General features: G+C 59.8%; 1 protein-coding gene across 1 annotated transcript; it reads right to left on the bottom strand.

Annotated features, from left to right (window-relative positions):
• Window positions 1-1,518: 1,518 nt before the first annotated feature.
• Window positions 1,519-12,111, bottom strand: LRPAP1 (LDL receptor related protein associated protein 1). The gene is made up of 8 exons (XM_033105301.1): window positions 11,861-12,111; window positions 8,122-8,266; window positions 6,472-6,596; window positions 5,549-5,669; window positions 4,930-5,088; window positions 4,366-4,448; window positions 3,138-3,314; window positions 1,519-1,864 (listed from the first exon to the last, which is right to left on the bottom strand). The coding sequence occupies exons 1-8, from the start codon at window positions 12,044-12,046 to the stop codon at window positions 1,802-1,804; spliced, it is 1,059 nt and encodes a 352-aa protein (XP_032961192.1). The 5' UTR covers window positions 12,047-12,111; the 3' UTR covers window positions 1,519-1,801.
• Between the last annotated feature and the right edge of the window lie 527 nt (window positions 12,112-12,638).

Here is a 12,638-nt window from a genome sequence, read left to right as displayed (position 1 = left end):
CCAGTCAATCCACAAAGGGAAGAAAGTCTACAGAATGCACGGCGCTGGAACGCACGGGCAGAAAGGAACCGTGACTCCAACCAGAACTGGACATCAGGTGCTCGTGAAGAAGCAACGGCGTGGTGTGCCCGGACACGGATGCATGAGCAGCTGACGAAATCACACGCTCACCTCTCACTGTCCCCTCACACAGCGGAAGGGTGACACAAGGCGCTAATTCCATTCATGGGGGCGCCCTCACGACCGCACCTCCCAGAGGTCACATGGGTTTAGGCTTCGATGTATGGATTTGGGGGAGACACAAGCCAAGTGGGCAGCTATAGGTGAGATGTGGTCCTCGCATCCTGGTCAGCTCATCCCAGGGCTGGGGCCCCCCAGCACTCACTTGGGGTGACCCACTGAGCTGGACGCGAAGGCTTTGAGCAGTTGTAATGCCATCACTTAGGAGCTAGAGACAACGTGGTCCCTGCCTCAGGGGCTTCCACCTCAACGGTTTCCTCCAGGGGCAGAGGGCAAACCACAGCGAGGGCTAGGAGCGCCCGCTGGTTGTCAGATCCCTCCTGTTTACCTCCAGGCCTGGGCCCAGCCTCACCCCGGGCCTTGCGTTCCCCTCCCTCGACGTGACCCCCGGGGGCTGGTCCACGCCTGCACACGGGACCACTCAGTACCTGGCTCGTGGCCTGGAGCTCGGACGCCTACAGGCAGCCCCCTGGAAGCCTGGCAGTGAGCACTCGTTGGGCATGGCGCCTCACGGGACAGTCACCAAACCCTGCCTGTGCGGCCTGCCGATGGCCGCGAGGGACACACAGCTGGCTGTTCAGGGGCAGACATGACACCGAGGTCCAGGGTGTGGTGCTGGCTCACCAGGAAGGCCCAGCCCTTGTCCAGTGACCATTAGGACAGGGCTGCTCCATGACACCTGCGTGGGGGCCACCTCCCTGCTCTTGTTCACAGCACCCCGGCACACAAAGTCCGAGCATGCTGCCCTTGGCCTTGATTTCTTAGAACAATGGACATCTGTGTTTGGCGGATCCCAGCACTGGCGGAGCCTGGACGTGGCCAACCACACACAGCGGGACTGGGGTCAAACCTCTTCCAGGTTCAAAAGGGGGAACTGTTTTCGAGCCGCTACCTGACACCGCCCGCTGTGAAGTCAGACCCGCCCTCCCAGAGCTCGGCCCTCGGCCAGCACTTCCGCTGGCCACAGGCCTGCAGGCACAGCTCTTGCCGACCCTGACCTGCAGGGCTAGGCAGAGAAATGCCCACCGAGCGCGGCCTGACTGCAGAGTCCGTCGGCCCTTCCTTCATGTCATGCAACACAGAAGAACAAGCACGGGGTGGGTGGCGTCTGGCGCTCATGGGGCCCTAAAAAACTGGCAGAGACCCAGAGCCACTTCCCACACCTGGGACTGAAGTCACCACGGGCCAGCCCAGGCTGAGCGCAAAGACGCAGACACAGTGCGAGAGCTGAGCGACGAGTCAGCTCAGACGAATTAAACACTGCGGTTCCTCGGCAGGACTGGTGTATAGTGTTCCCAGCAGCAGCTTTATAAGAGCCTGACTCTGGTGTCAGAGCACGGAGGACCCCCTCCCCACGGGCAGCTGGGACCCGTTCCCGCCGCTGGGACGCCAGCTCTGCTTGTGCGGCCAGCTGGGGCGCGATCTCACAGACCCTCCGCCAGGCGCCCCAGCATGAGGCCACCCCGCACTGCTGAGGACCCATCTCGCCCTCCCGAGGTCCTGCTCACAGAGGCCCCCCCAGAGCACGTGGCCCGTCGTCAGGACTGCACTGCAACGCCCGTCACAGCTCGTTGTGGCGCGCTCTCGAGACCCGGCTGGACAGGTCCTGTAAGTGCTTCTTGACCTGCAGACAGCACAGGGAGGCCCAGTTACAAGCCCTGCCCAGGGTCGGGGGTGGGGTGCAGTCACCCCCAGAACCGTCATCTCTAAATCATCAAAGCAGCTGCCATCAGCTAGAAACCACCAGGGAGTAGTAGAAACAAGCAGCTAGATGCAGAGCATGCTGAGAAGGAGGGCGCTGTTTCTGCCACCGCCCAGGTCACTTTCAGGCTTCCTTCCGCCCATCAGCAGGTGGCGGCCTGTCGGGGTCCCATAGCCTGTCAGGGCCCACAGCCTGCTCGAGCTTTCTGCAGCTTTGCCTAAGTCCCACAGGACACTGCCGGCCGGGGAGGGGCCCACTTGCGGGCTCCCCTCTGGCCCATGGGCACCCCGCCCCAGTCCTCCCTTCCCCAGGCACCTAACCCACACAGCATACTTCTCCAATCAGGTGAAGCTCCCTCCACCACCCACACCTGTCACAGGTGCGTTCCTCTGCAAATCCCAGCATTAGGATGCCAAGTTTAGAACCCACTCCCCAGGTCCGGCCCTTGGCTCCTCTCCTCATGCTGCTTTGCAGCGGTAATGCAGGCCTGCAGTTTCAAAGGCACAGCTGTCCTTCCCCCCAGCGCCTTGTGAGGACGGCTGTGCTCGTGCCCCACCTGCTCCTGGCATCCCACCCTCCTGCTCCTTCCTTTCTGGTAATCTAAACCAGAGGCTCTCTGCATAAAGGGCCCTTTATGTTGTAATGCCTGGACAGGGTCCAGACTTGTGGCTGACCTAACCAGTGCCCTGTGGAGGGCAGCTTGGCCCATACAGAGCAGAAGCAGTGGCTAGCCCATCGGGCCACCAGCTGTTGTCTTGAGATAGTCCCCATTTCCTTAGGGACCAAGAGGCCAGCTGTGTGGCTGAAGAGATCCGGCTCCAGCCCCACCCGCTGTGCCCACAGCCCTTGCCAGGTCACCTGGCTGAGTGCAAGTGGCAATACACAGGTCCCAGCCCCAAACCAGCCCAGGGGGGGGGGGCGGGGGGGGTGGGAGGAGCTAGGAAGCCCCAGTCCCACCTCAGGGAGGGGCAGACCCTGGGAGCAGGGCCGGGAGGCTGCTTGCCGGGTTCTTCCACCGAGTTCCACGAGGGGTGGCCGATCACCCCCCAACCCCTGCAGAGGAGGAAACTGAGGCTCAGAAAGGGGCAGCTGGGCACGCTCAGGGCCACGGGACGGACGCCCTTCCGGTCGACTGGAATCGGTACCTGTCACTCGCCCCCTTCCTGCGCAGGCCCCGGCGGGGACACACACACACCTTGTAGCCCAGCTCCTTGGTCTTCTCCTCCAGCATGGCGTAGCGCTCTTTGTTCCGGCTGACGTGCTCTTCGTCACCAAATCTCTCCACGTGTTTCAGTTTTTGATGAGAAATTTCTAGCTGCTTCTGGTAGTGGTTATGCTTTTCAATTTTGACTTCAAAGTGCTTCAGCTCCTCCTAGAATAATGTTTTAGCAATTGAATTCCCCCCCAACATGCTCTAATGCCAGCTGGGTCCCTGCTCAGACTTGACAAATGCTCCAGAGTACCAAGGGTAGGCCATACGCTGGCACAGGGACTGGGTCCCACGGGGTGGCAGTGCTCAGCAGGGACAGTAGTTAGCTCCCTACGGAGCCCTGCACCGTGCGCCCCACTCAGGACAGCCCCAAGGGCTGAGTGGGGGCTGAGGGCTCCGCCGTCCCCTCTGCCACCCCATTATGAAGCAGCACAGTTAGAAATGGGTGAACAGCCCGTCCCCAGTAAGGGGACGCCCCGCTAGAAGCTGATGGCACTTGTGCGCTCTGCACCCACCCTGACTCCTGACCTGGGGACTCTCAGTGTAAAGGGCCTGCCAGGCAATGGTTCTCTCCGGCCCTGACCCCACGTCTAGCCTGACACCTGGGGCTCAGGCTTTGAACATGGCCACCCTGCAGTCCTCTCTGTCCCCACGGCCTCCTGTCCCATGTGGAGCAGCCCCCAGCCTTGACGCCTACCCTCCACCTTCGGGAGGCTCCACGACCCAGCCCTCCTGCCCACCCAATGTGCTCCCGGCTCAGGTGTCCCGCTGGCCAATCACACCACAGTCCTGGAGTGGCTGTCATTTCCTCTGGGCTGCGTGCCCTGCCTGGGGACAGTGAAAGCTCACAACACATGTCCCTCTGAACTGGTCTAAACTCCGCAGGGCAGATGCTCAGCACAGATCTTTGCTGCGCCTGCTCTGACCTCCCTGCCCATCTCCTGCCATCACGTGTCCTGACAGCTATTCCTGAGGTCTCCCTGCTCCCCCCGCCACACGGCGGTTCCCCTTTCTGTCCTCCCTGTCTGCGACCCCAAGCAGGCTCTCCCTCACTGGGCTCCCGTCTGAGGAAGGCAGCTTCCTGCCCAAGCCCCTTCCCTGCAGGCCCTCCGCTCTCAGCCCACTCGCTTCCACACAGCCCTCCTCGCGCAGGCCAGCCTCGCCGGACAGCGCGTGCCAAGTTAAGAGACCGCAGGGCCTCCTGCCTCCTTACCCGAAACGACTCCAGCTCCTTCTCAGTGAAGTTGGCTGACCTGGCCAGGTCCCACAGGTCAATCACCCGGGGCTCCTCGAACTCTACAGAGAGCAAGGTGATCTCTGAGACGCACATGGCCTCCCGTGACGTCTGGGCCCACACGTCCCCCCTGGCCGCGAGTGCGTGTGAGCACGCGTGTGCATGCAGGGTGTGTTCAGTGTCCTCTGGAAGCAAACTGGGCACCGTTCCCACGTGCATCCAGGACCCACTGGAACGTGGCTGACCTCTAGACACTGCCCAGGGCCCCGCAGCCAGGTCTTGGCGCGAGGAGTGGAACTGGAGCACCAGTGGGGAGCGCTGGCATGAACGAGCCATGTGTGGAGCTGTTACGGCAGCGGCAGCGTAACCAGCTGTCCCGACTGATACGAGGGCCAAGGGAAGACTGACGAATGGGAGGACGGTGTGACACTGAAAACCAAGCTGCACGTAGCTTTCCAGAAAAGCAGCAGAGGCCGCCCCACGCGCCTGCTCAGAGTGGGGAAACGGCCGCTGCCTGCCCCCCGCCATGGGCCCCGCGCTCACCGGCGTCCCCGCCGTAACCCTGGTGGCTGACTTTCCGTAGGCGGTCGAAGCCCTGACTGATGCCCCGCAGCCGGTCCTGCAGCTCCACGTGCCTGGCCCCCAGCACCTCCGCCTGCCTGTGGCTCACGTCCTCGGGGCTGATAGCGTTCTCCTGAATCTCTGTGGGGACGAGCAGAATGCTGACGAGGAAGGACCTGTGCCCAGAGAGTGTGGGGACACCAGGACCCGAGCTGGCCCCTGCAAAGGTGCAGACGCAGGAACCCGCGGCAGCCCCAGTGTGCTGACTGTGAGGGTGGGGAAGCACGGATTTGGGGGGGGTCCCCAGTCCAAACAACGGTGCCATCAGAGATCACACCAGTCAAAACTACACATCTGTGGGAGGTGTGCCATGGTGAGGAAAGAGGTGACCTGAGTTACTAAAGCAGTGTTCCATCTGACTAACACGTCCTGGCACCTGTCAAAGGCACCCCGATGGGTTTCCAAACAGACAGTCCCCCTCAGATTGCTGCGTGGGGCCTTGAGAACACGGCATGAGCTCCTCTCCCCCACAGCTCCATTTGGGAACATTCTGGAGCCAGGGCCGCCCACCCCCACAGGGAGGGCACAGGGCCAGAAGCACCTTCAGTTCTGCTCAGGGTCTCCAGCAAGACATTATACTCGCGAACTTTCTCTTTGTGGTGCTGAAACTCCCGCCACAGCTTGTCCAGCTCTTCCCTGGAGAACTTCCCAGAGGTCTTTGCCTAGGGAAAAACGACCGAGTGCATATGTGCTGTGGGCCTGCCCACCTGTCCACACCCTGGTGCCCCCACCCCACCCCATGGGCCAATCCCCATGTCTTCCCACCTGACCACCCCCAACCTCCGGGGCTGTAGGGACCCGTGTAAGCCTCAGGTCCCAGGCTCAGCCTGGAGGGCACAGAGAGACCCCCCCCGCCAGCTCCACCCTCGTGACCAAGACCCACAGGCTGGTGTGAGAATTCCCATTCCGGGACCCACTCCATGTGGCACCCAGCACGTCCGACAGGCGCTGGGACAGAGGGGAGGGAAGCGAGCGCCTTGCTGCGGCCGCCCAAACCACCGCCTGGACCTGCAGGCTGGCCGCACAGGCTCCCATTTGCGCTTTGCACCCCCTGCCCCCCAGGGAAGGGCTGAGTTGGCCCGGCACCTGCCCACCAGGTGAGGGCACCTCTCAGAACCACAGAACCTGCCTGCAGGATCAAACCCAACTAAACAACACGCAGAGTCAACACAGCCCCGGGCACAGCAGCAGCGTGTGCACTTGGCCGCACGTTCGTTCTAAGCACCTTCTCGGCATCGGAAGCTCCACTGCCTAGCACCAGAGTCCCTGCACCCGGTGGGCCCCAGGGCTCCTAGCAGGAGAGCGGGAGGAACCACAGGAAAGAGGAACGGCCATAGGTAGCAGAGGGGTCCGCGGAGACCCCACCATGCAGAGCAGAGGTAACTGTGCAGAGGGGCCCCCAGCCGCCCCCAACTTTCGACGCGCAGGCACACGTTTCGGGTTCACGGGAAGCGCTGAGCGTACCTTGTGCCACAGCTTCTCCAGCCTGGGGTCTTCCAGGCCATCCTGCTCCGTGCCGTCGCCGAGGGAGTTGCCGCTGACCGCCCGGGCGTCCTTCCTCCCGTCCAGACCATACTTGGCCAGAATGACTAGGAGAGAAGCCGGGTGTCAGTCAAGGCGGGTCCTGGGTGCGAGGGGCAGGCCCCCTGGGTTTGTGGTGACGAATCGGGACCAAGCAGAACAAGAACATGAACAAACCTGGGGACCTGCTTCCCACTCTTACCAATACGTCCAGTGGCTTAGGGGACGCCCCCCAAACACACACTGGCTGCTTCGGGGCTCCCACCACCAGTAACTTCATCTGGGACAGAAGTCGTTAGCAGGGAGGTTGTTTTTATGGGACAGTTTCACAGATTTTCGAAACCAAAATTTGCAGCCCGTTTCCGGCGAGTGTGGGAGAGATGACAGTTCAGGGTGCAGGGGTGTGTCTTAGGAGGCTTTTCTACACCCAGTCATGTTTCTATTTGGAGGAATAGACTTTTGAAAGGACAAACACCAGTATCAGCAACTTCCAACAAAAAGTTAACAGCAGCCGAGAGCGGAGATCAGCCGCCAGCCTGCTACTGCCTGGTCACCGGGCTACTTCTCAGGGCCCACCCTGAGCCCTCTGTGCCAGGCGGGGCTTGTGGGGGGGTGCCTTAGCACCCTGTTGTCACTGACGTGACATGGGGCAGGCGCCAGGCATAGCCCCAGGAAGCAGGTCTGCAGGAGGGGCCGGACTCCACTTCCCGCGTGCTGTGGCTCTTTCGGACAAGCCCTGCTGGGTCCACCCTGGATTCGGGCCCATTCCCATGTCCTGCCCGCCCAGCACTGCCTCCCACTCATCTACCTCCCGAGCTGGAAGTGGGCTTGCCCGGTCCTCTGCTCTGAAGGGACGGAGGACCTCCTGGGCTGCAGAATCTGCTCCACGGGCTCCGCCAGGCCTCTCCCAGGCCCCCACGCCCGCCTTCCTTAGAAACTTGGCGCAGGGCTTCCCTACCCTGTCCTCCACCCTGGGTCCTCAGCATCCAAGCCAGCAACCCACCTGAGCCGCCCTCTCTGGACACACACTAAACATGCATGGGGGGCACCTGGGCCCAGGCCCCCACACCTGCTCCTTAGCCGTGTCCGCCCTCGGCTGTGCCAGCTGCTCAGCTCATTCAGGCTTCACTTCCCGGGCTCAGTCTACACTGCCTGTGCCTCAGAACTCACCCACCTGCAAGCTTACACCACTGGAGGCCTCAAGGATATGCCGTGAAAAGTGTATTCCAGTGTTTGTCTGTGAGCTCGTGGGTTTCCTAGACATTAAATAGCAGTCTGGGTTCTCTCCCTAAACTGCAGAAGGGCCCTCTACAGAGCCACCGAGACCCTGGCCGGGGGTGGGTCACGCAGGCACATACACCTGCCAACTCATCAAACCGTGTCACCGAGATCTGTACTTCAGCACGTGTAATTTATACCTGAAAAAACTATTTAGAAAAAAGGCTGCTGCCCAGATGGCTCCCTGCCCAGCCAGCCATGGCCTGCACGGCCGGTAACCTTGTCCTCCCCACGACCCAAGCCAGAATAAGAAGCTGGGGCCCCGGAGCCTGGCTGACTCCCCCTCTAAAGGCAAAAAGTAAAAAAGGAAGATACCATTGAGATTGCGTATAAGTTTTGCTTCTTTCTCTCCGTCTTCATCCAAGCCTTCGGCCTTCAATTTCTTCCAGCTGAATTCATCCCTTTCTTGGATCTTCAGATCAGCATGGAGCTCAGACAGTTCCACAGGAGAAAGCTGAAGCTGCAGGACGAGAACAGAGGACATGTGACAACCAGCTGCATGATGAACCAACGCTACAGCTGAGAGAAACCGACCCTGGAGAAAGGGTGACCGGGAGACACAAGGAGACGAGCAGGAGATGGAGTCAGGGTCCTGGACACTCAGAATCCTGCACACATTCATGTAGGGCAGCTTCAGGGGTACGTTGGCCCTGCACATGAAGACACTGGCCTCTCCTGAAACATCCACAGCATGGAATGATCTAGAAATCCCAGGTCCTTAGCCGCCCACTATCAGCAACCTGAGCTTTAGGGCACAGCAGGGAAAGCCGACTGCACAGGTCAGCTCCAGTGAGAGGACACCCCACCTTCCCACCCTGGACCCTGGGGATATTCGTGGGGCATCTGGCTAAATGGGGAAGGGTGCAGGGGAAGAATGCAGGGCTGGAGAAGAGGCCAGTACCTTGTCCTTGGATCACGTAACTACATAAAAATAAGCTGTGACTATTAGAAAGGACGGAAGACTGAATTTATGGAAAACTTCCCGTTTTTTAAAAAAAAAGCTCCCCAGGACACTGGCCGGGAAGCTCTGCCCTGACATCTCTCCCCTGTGAGCAGGGCGCCAGGCTGGCTTCTGACTGAGGGGCTCAGTGGGGGACCTCTAGTCCCTGCCAGGTCCCGCTGCCCTGTTCGGCCCAAGAGGCCCCCTGCCAAGCTGTGGGCCAGCACCACCACTGCTGGTTGCAATGGTGCTGGGAGGTTCTGGTCATATTGAAGGGATGGCTTTAAAAATCAGTTCGTTCACATGCCTGACAGACAACACACCCCCAGGAACTCGCTAATGACCCCTCGACGACAGGCCCAGGGCCAGGGGTGAGGGGCTCCCCCTCAGTGCCCGGTGCCACCGCAGGCAGCCCAGCCCTCCCATGGGAAGGGCCTATCCCCAGGGCCATGCTCAGGCTGGATGTGTGCGTGTGCCTGCGAGCACAGCTGGGCTAGAACCTTTGAAGAAAGAGGTAAAGGTCCAGCCAGGAAGAAAATGCAGAACTGAAGGGTCCACGGGTGAGGACCCAGACGCTGCAGGGGAGGAAGCTGTAGGGCAGGTGGCACAGAGAACCATGCCCAGGAGTGCAACCCTGGGCCAGAGGGCACCAGGAAGGAGACTTCAGCTTGTGGTCCTGGGCAAAGTGCAAATAAAGAACACAGAGTCCTAAAGGTCTTTTACAGACAAATCAGTGCAATTTCCGATTTCCCGTTTTCATCTCATTGACCCTTCATCTGACTCTTGGGCTCAGTGTCTGCTTCTTAAATGTATCATGAACTCTAAACAAACCCCAGACGCTTCTCAAAGGGACCCCACCCCCTTCAACAGGAATAACCCAGCCCCCTTATCTGCTCCGAGCGGACCAGGGGCTGCTCCCCATGCAGGATGAGGAGTGCTGTCTGCAGGTCCACAGTGCTGGTACAAGAGCAAACGTGTGTGTCAGGTGACCCCAGAACTGCAGGGCGAGAGCACTTGGAAGGAGCAGGGTTTTCCTGTTCACAAGCTCCCAACCCAGCAGATGATGACGCACGGGCTTAAAGCTAAAACTACCTTCAGGTTTGGGGTACACTTTGGAGCAGAGAGAAAATCCTTTTGATTTTTGAGTTTTTCACAGTAGTGTGAAACCTGACACTCTTATATCTCCAGTCCTGCTCTTACTCCTACCCTTACAAAAAGTCATTACTGACTAGTTGCGTGATATGCTTCAAGGTACAACATTGCAGCTACTGATATAAATGGTGTCAAATGGAAAGATCGAAGCATTCTAAATGTCAACAACAACAAAACACCCACAAGAAAAACAACCGACCCTGGGATTCTTAAAGTTTAATGGCGGATTTCTAAAGCCACGCCCACGTGTCCCCACGCCAGACAGCTGGTCAGAATGCCATTTCCAGATGCACCCCAGCTCTTGGTTCTGACCAGCTCCTGGCTACGTGCTGGGGCATTCTTTGTGGAGTTGGGCTCTTCTTTATAAAGCAAGTTTTCCAAGAGGTGTATGACCTAGAATGTGCCAGGGACAGTCAGACCAGGGTCCATGGAAATAGGTTCTGGGGCAGTTACATGGGGAAGCCTGCCGCCACACCACTTTGTGACATCAGCATATTAAGAGCTCTGAGGAACCTATCAGCTTCTTTGAGCCCAGTTTCCCTACCCTACCTGATCTCAGACCAGTCATCTCCCCTAAGGACCCACATTCTCGGGCAGGTCCTGGAGTGGAGGGTGGCCAGGGAACGCTCCGACAGCCTGAGCCTGAGTGTGTCCTGGAGCTGGTCCCCAGCAGGACCGTGTTCTGCGGCTGGAGGAGGGACCACCAGCTCCCACCACTCAGAGCCCTGCTCCAGGTCCCATGGGAACACCTGGCAGCCATTCTCTGGATTCTTTGACTATCTCTGTAAATTACAGTTAAATGTTAACGCCTCACGTGAAAAGTTAATAAGGAGCCCAATGCACAGCAGAACTTGTCCAAGACTGAACAGTGGCATAAATCAACAACCGTGAGACAAACACACAGGCAGGGGACAAAGCAGCTCCGCAGAAACAAGCCCGTTCCTGGTGTAGATGATCCCACAGCTGTAACTCGATTCCAGACTCATCCACACGTGTCCACTAAATATGTACAGTGTGTGCATGTCAATCAAATCTCAATAAACTTGTCAAAAAAAAGTGGGAACTGGTGTCCACCCCAGCCTCTACCTCCAGCCACAGGTCCGGTCTCTCGCTGAGCCACGGTGTGCAGAGGACAGACAATTCAGGGCCAGGCAGCATGCGCCAGACAGCTCCAAGGACAGAACACGGCCGCACCCACCTCCTGGTATGCAGGTAAGGTGGCTACCTGGCCTGCCCTCCCAGAGTCTGCCCTGGAGCAGAGGGATGTGGTGCCCCAAGGAAGTGAAATACACACGGGGACAGAGGGGCTTTCAGACACAATCTCCCTCCCGCTCTGGCCCTCCCACCTGGGAGGAGGTCGAGTGCTTCAACCCAGGGGTAAGGACAAGAACCCTGACAGACGAGGCGCTGGCAGCACCATGTCACCGAGTGCTCTGCAGTGGCTCCCTGTGGGTCTGCTGGCCCTAACACCAGTCGTGACCCTGAGCTGAGGAGGGTGACACCAACCAGACAAACGCCACCAGCACCAGGCTGCCGCCCCCAGGGGCACCTCTTACGAGGCTTCGCCCCAGCCGCAAAGCTCCAAGGACAGCCCCCTGCCCCCGCCCCGCATCCCCTGCTCTGTAGTCTTGCAACACCCCGAATATGTCACAAGCCCCACAAGAGTGGGCAGAAGGAACCCTGCTTCCTCCCCTGTCTGCAGCTCTTCTCAACACTTCTGTCAAAGAGGAACTGGATGATTTCACAGAAAGTCAAGATTTAAGATGCTGGGACGGGATGAAGCAACGCAAGCCGTTCTCTGGTCTCATAGGACAGCAAGTGAGCTTCAGTGTCTTCTCAGAGGCCCCCGAACCCGCAACCACGGCAACTGCGCACAACGCAGGAACCACAGCCCCCAGCCACGGCCCGCGGACCCCCGAGATGGAGACCCCGAGGACAGGGGAGACCCCGGCCTCCGCTCACCCGCTGGGCCTTCTCCCACAGCTGGTTCAGCTTCTCCATGCGGAACTCCCCCGCGGGCTCGTTCTTCTCCCGCGAATACTTGCCGCCGTGCCCCTCCGCCGCCCAGGGCCCGAGCAGCGCTAGCAGCAGCAGCAGCAGAGGCGGCGCCCGGCCGCGCAGCCCGGATCTGACCCTTCGTGGCGCCATCTTCCTCCTCCTGTAGCGGAGACCCCGCGCCCGGGCCCCAGTGGTCTTGTCAGGCCCCGCCCCTGGCCCCGCCCCGCCGCGCCTCCTCCTGGGAGTTGAAGTTTCTCCCGCGCGGCTTGCCCAGGCTAGGCCGGCGGCGGACTACAAGGACCGGGAAGCCCTGCGGAGGCACGTGGGCGTTTCCCAGGCAACCACGCCGCGATCTCGTGACGCCGAGCGCCCCCCTGGCGGCCCACTGAGCTAGGGGTTCTCTGAGTTTGCAGGGTTGCCAGGGACTTGGTTGAGAGAGGACTCGGCCACCCAGATCCCGGAAGCCGAATGACCCGAGGCCCCTTTCTTTTCTACTCCGTAGAAAGAGGAAATCGGAAATCGGGACGTGTCTGGCTGTTCTTGAGACGGTTCCTTTGTCATCTGTATTGATGTTGACTCTTCCTTGTCATTATGCTCTTGGGGAAGGTGGCCCCTGCTTGGTACTCAGGCACAAATGTCACTGCTGTCAGGAACCTTAGAGAACCACCTACCCGACTCCTCCACTTGACAGAGGAAGAAAAGCTGAGGCGCCGGAAGGCGCAGATCTCCTGGGCCTTCTCTC

This window comes from Rhinolophus ferrumequinum, chromosome 5 (assembly GCF_004115265.2).
Source record: "Rhinolophus ferrumequinum isolate MPI-CBG mRhiFer1 chromosome 5, mRhiFer1_v1.p, whole genome shotgun sequence".
NCBI lineage: Eukaryota > Metazoa > Chordata > Mammalia > Chiroptera > Rhinolophidae > Rhinolophus > Rhinolophus ferrumequinum.
Note: the sequence above shows the minus strand (reverse complement) of the source record. Positions and strands in the feature narration are given on the sequence as shown.

Excerpts from the sequence above, each read along its gene's own strand:
- LRPAP1 (XM_033105301.1), bottom strand. The coding sequence starts at position 12,046 with ATGGCGCCACGAAGGGTCAGATCCGGGCTGCGCGGCCGGGCGCCGCCT. Across the intron at positions 6,597-8,121 it reads ACTTATACGCAATCTCAATG|TCATTCTGGCCAAGTATGGT; the intron begins GTATCTTCCTTT and ends CTTCTCTCCTAG. Across the intron at positions 5,089-5,548 it reads GACCCTGAGCAGAACTGAAG|AGATTCAGGAGAACGCTATC; the intron begins GTGCTTCTGGCC and ends TCGTCCCCACAG.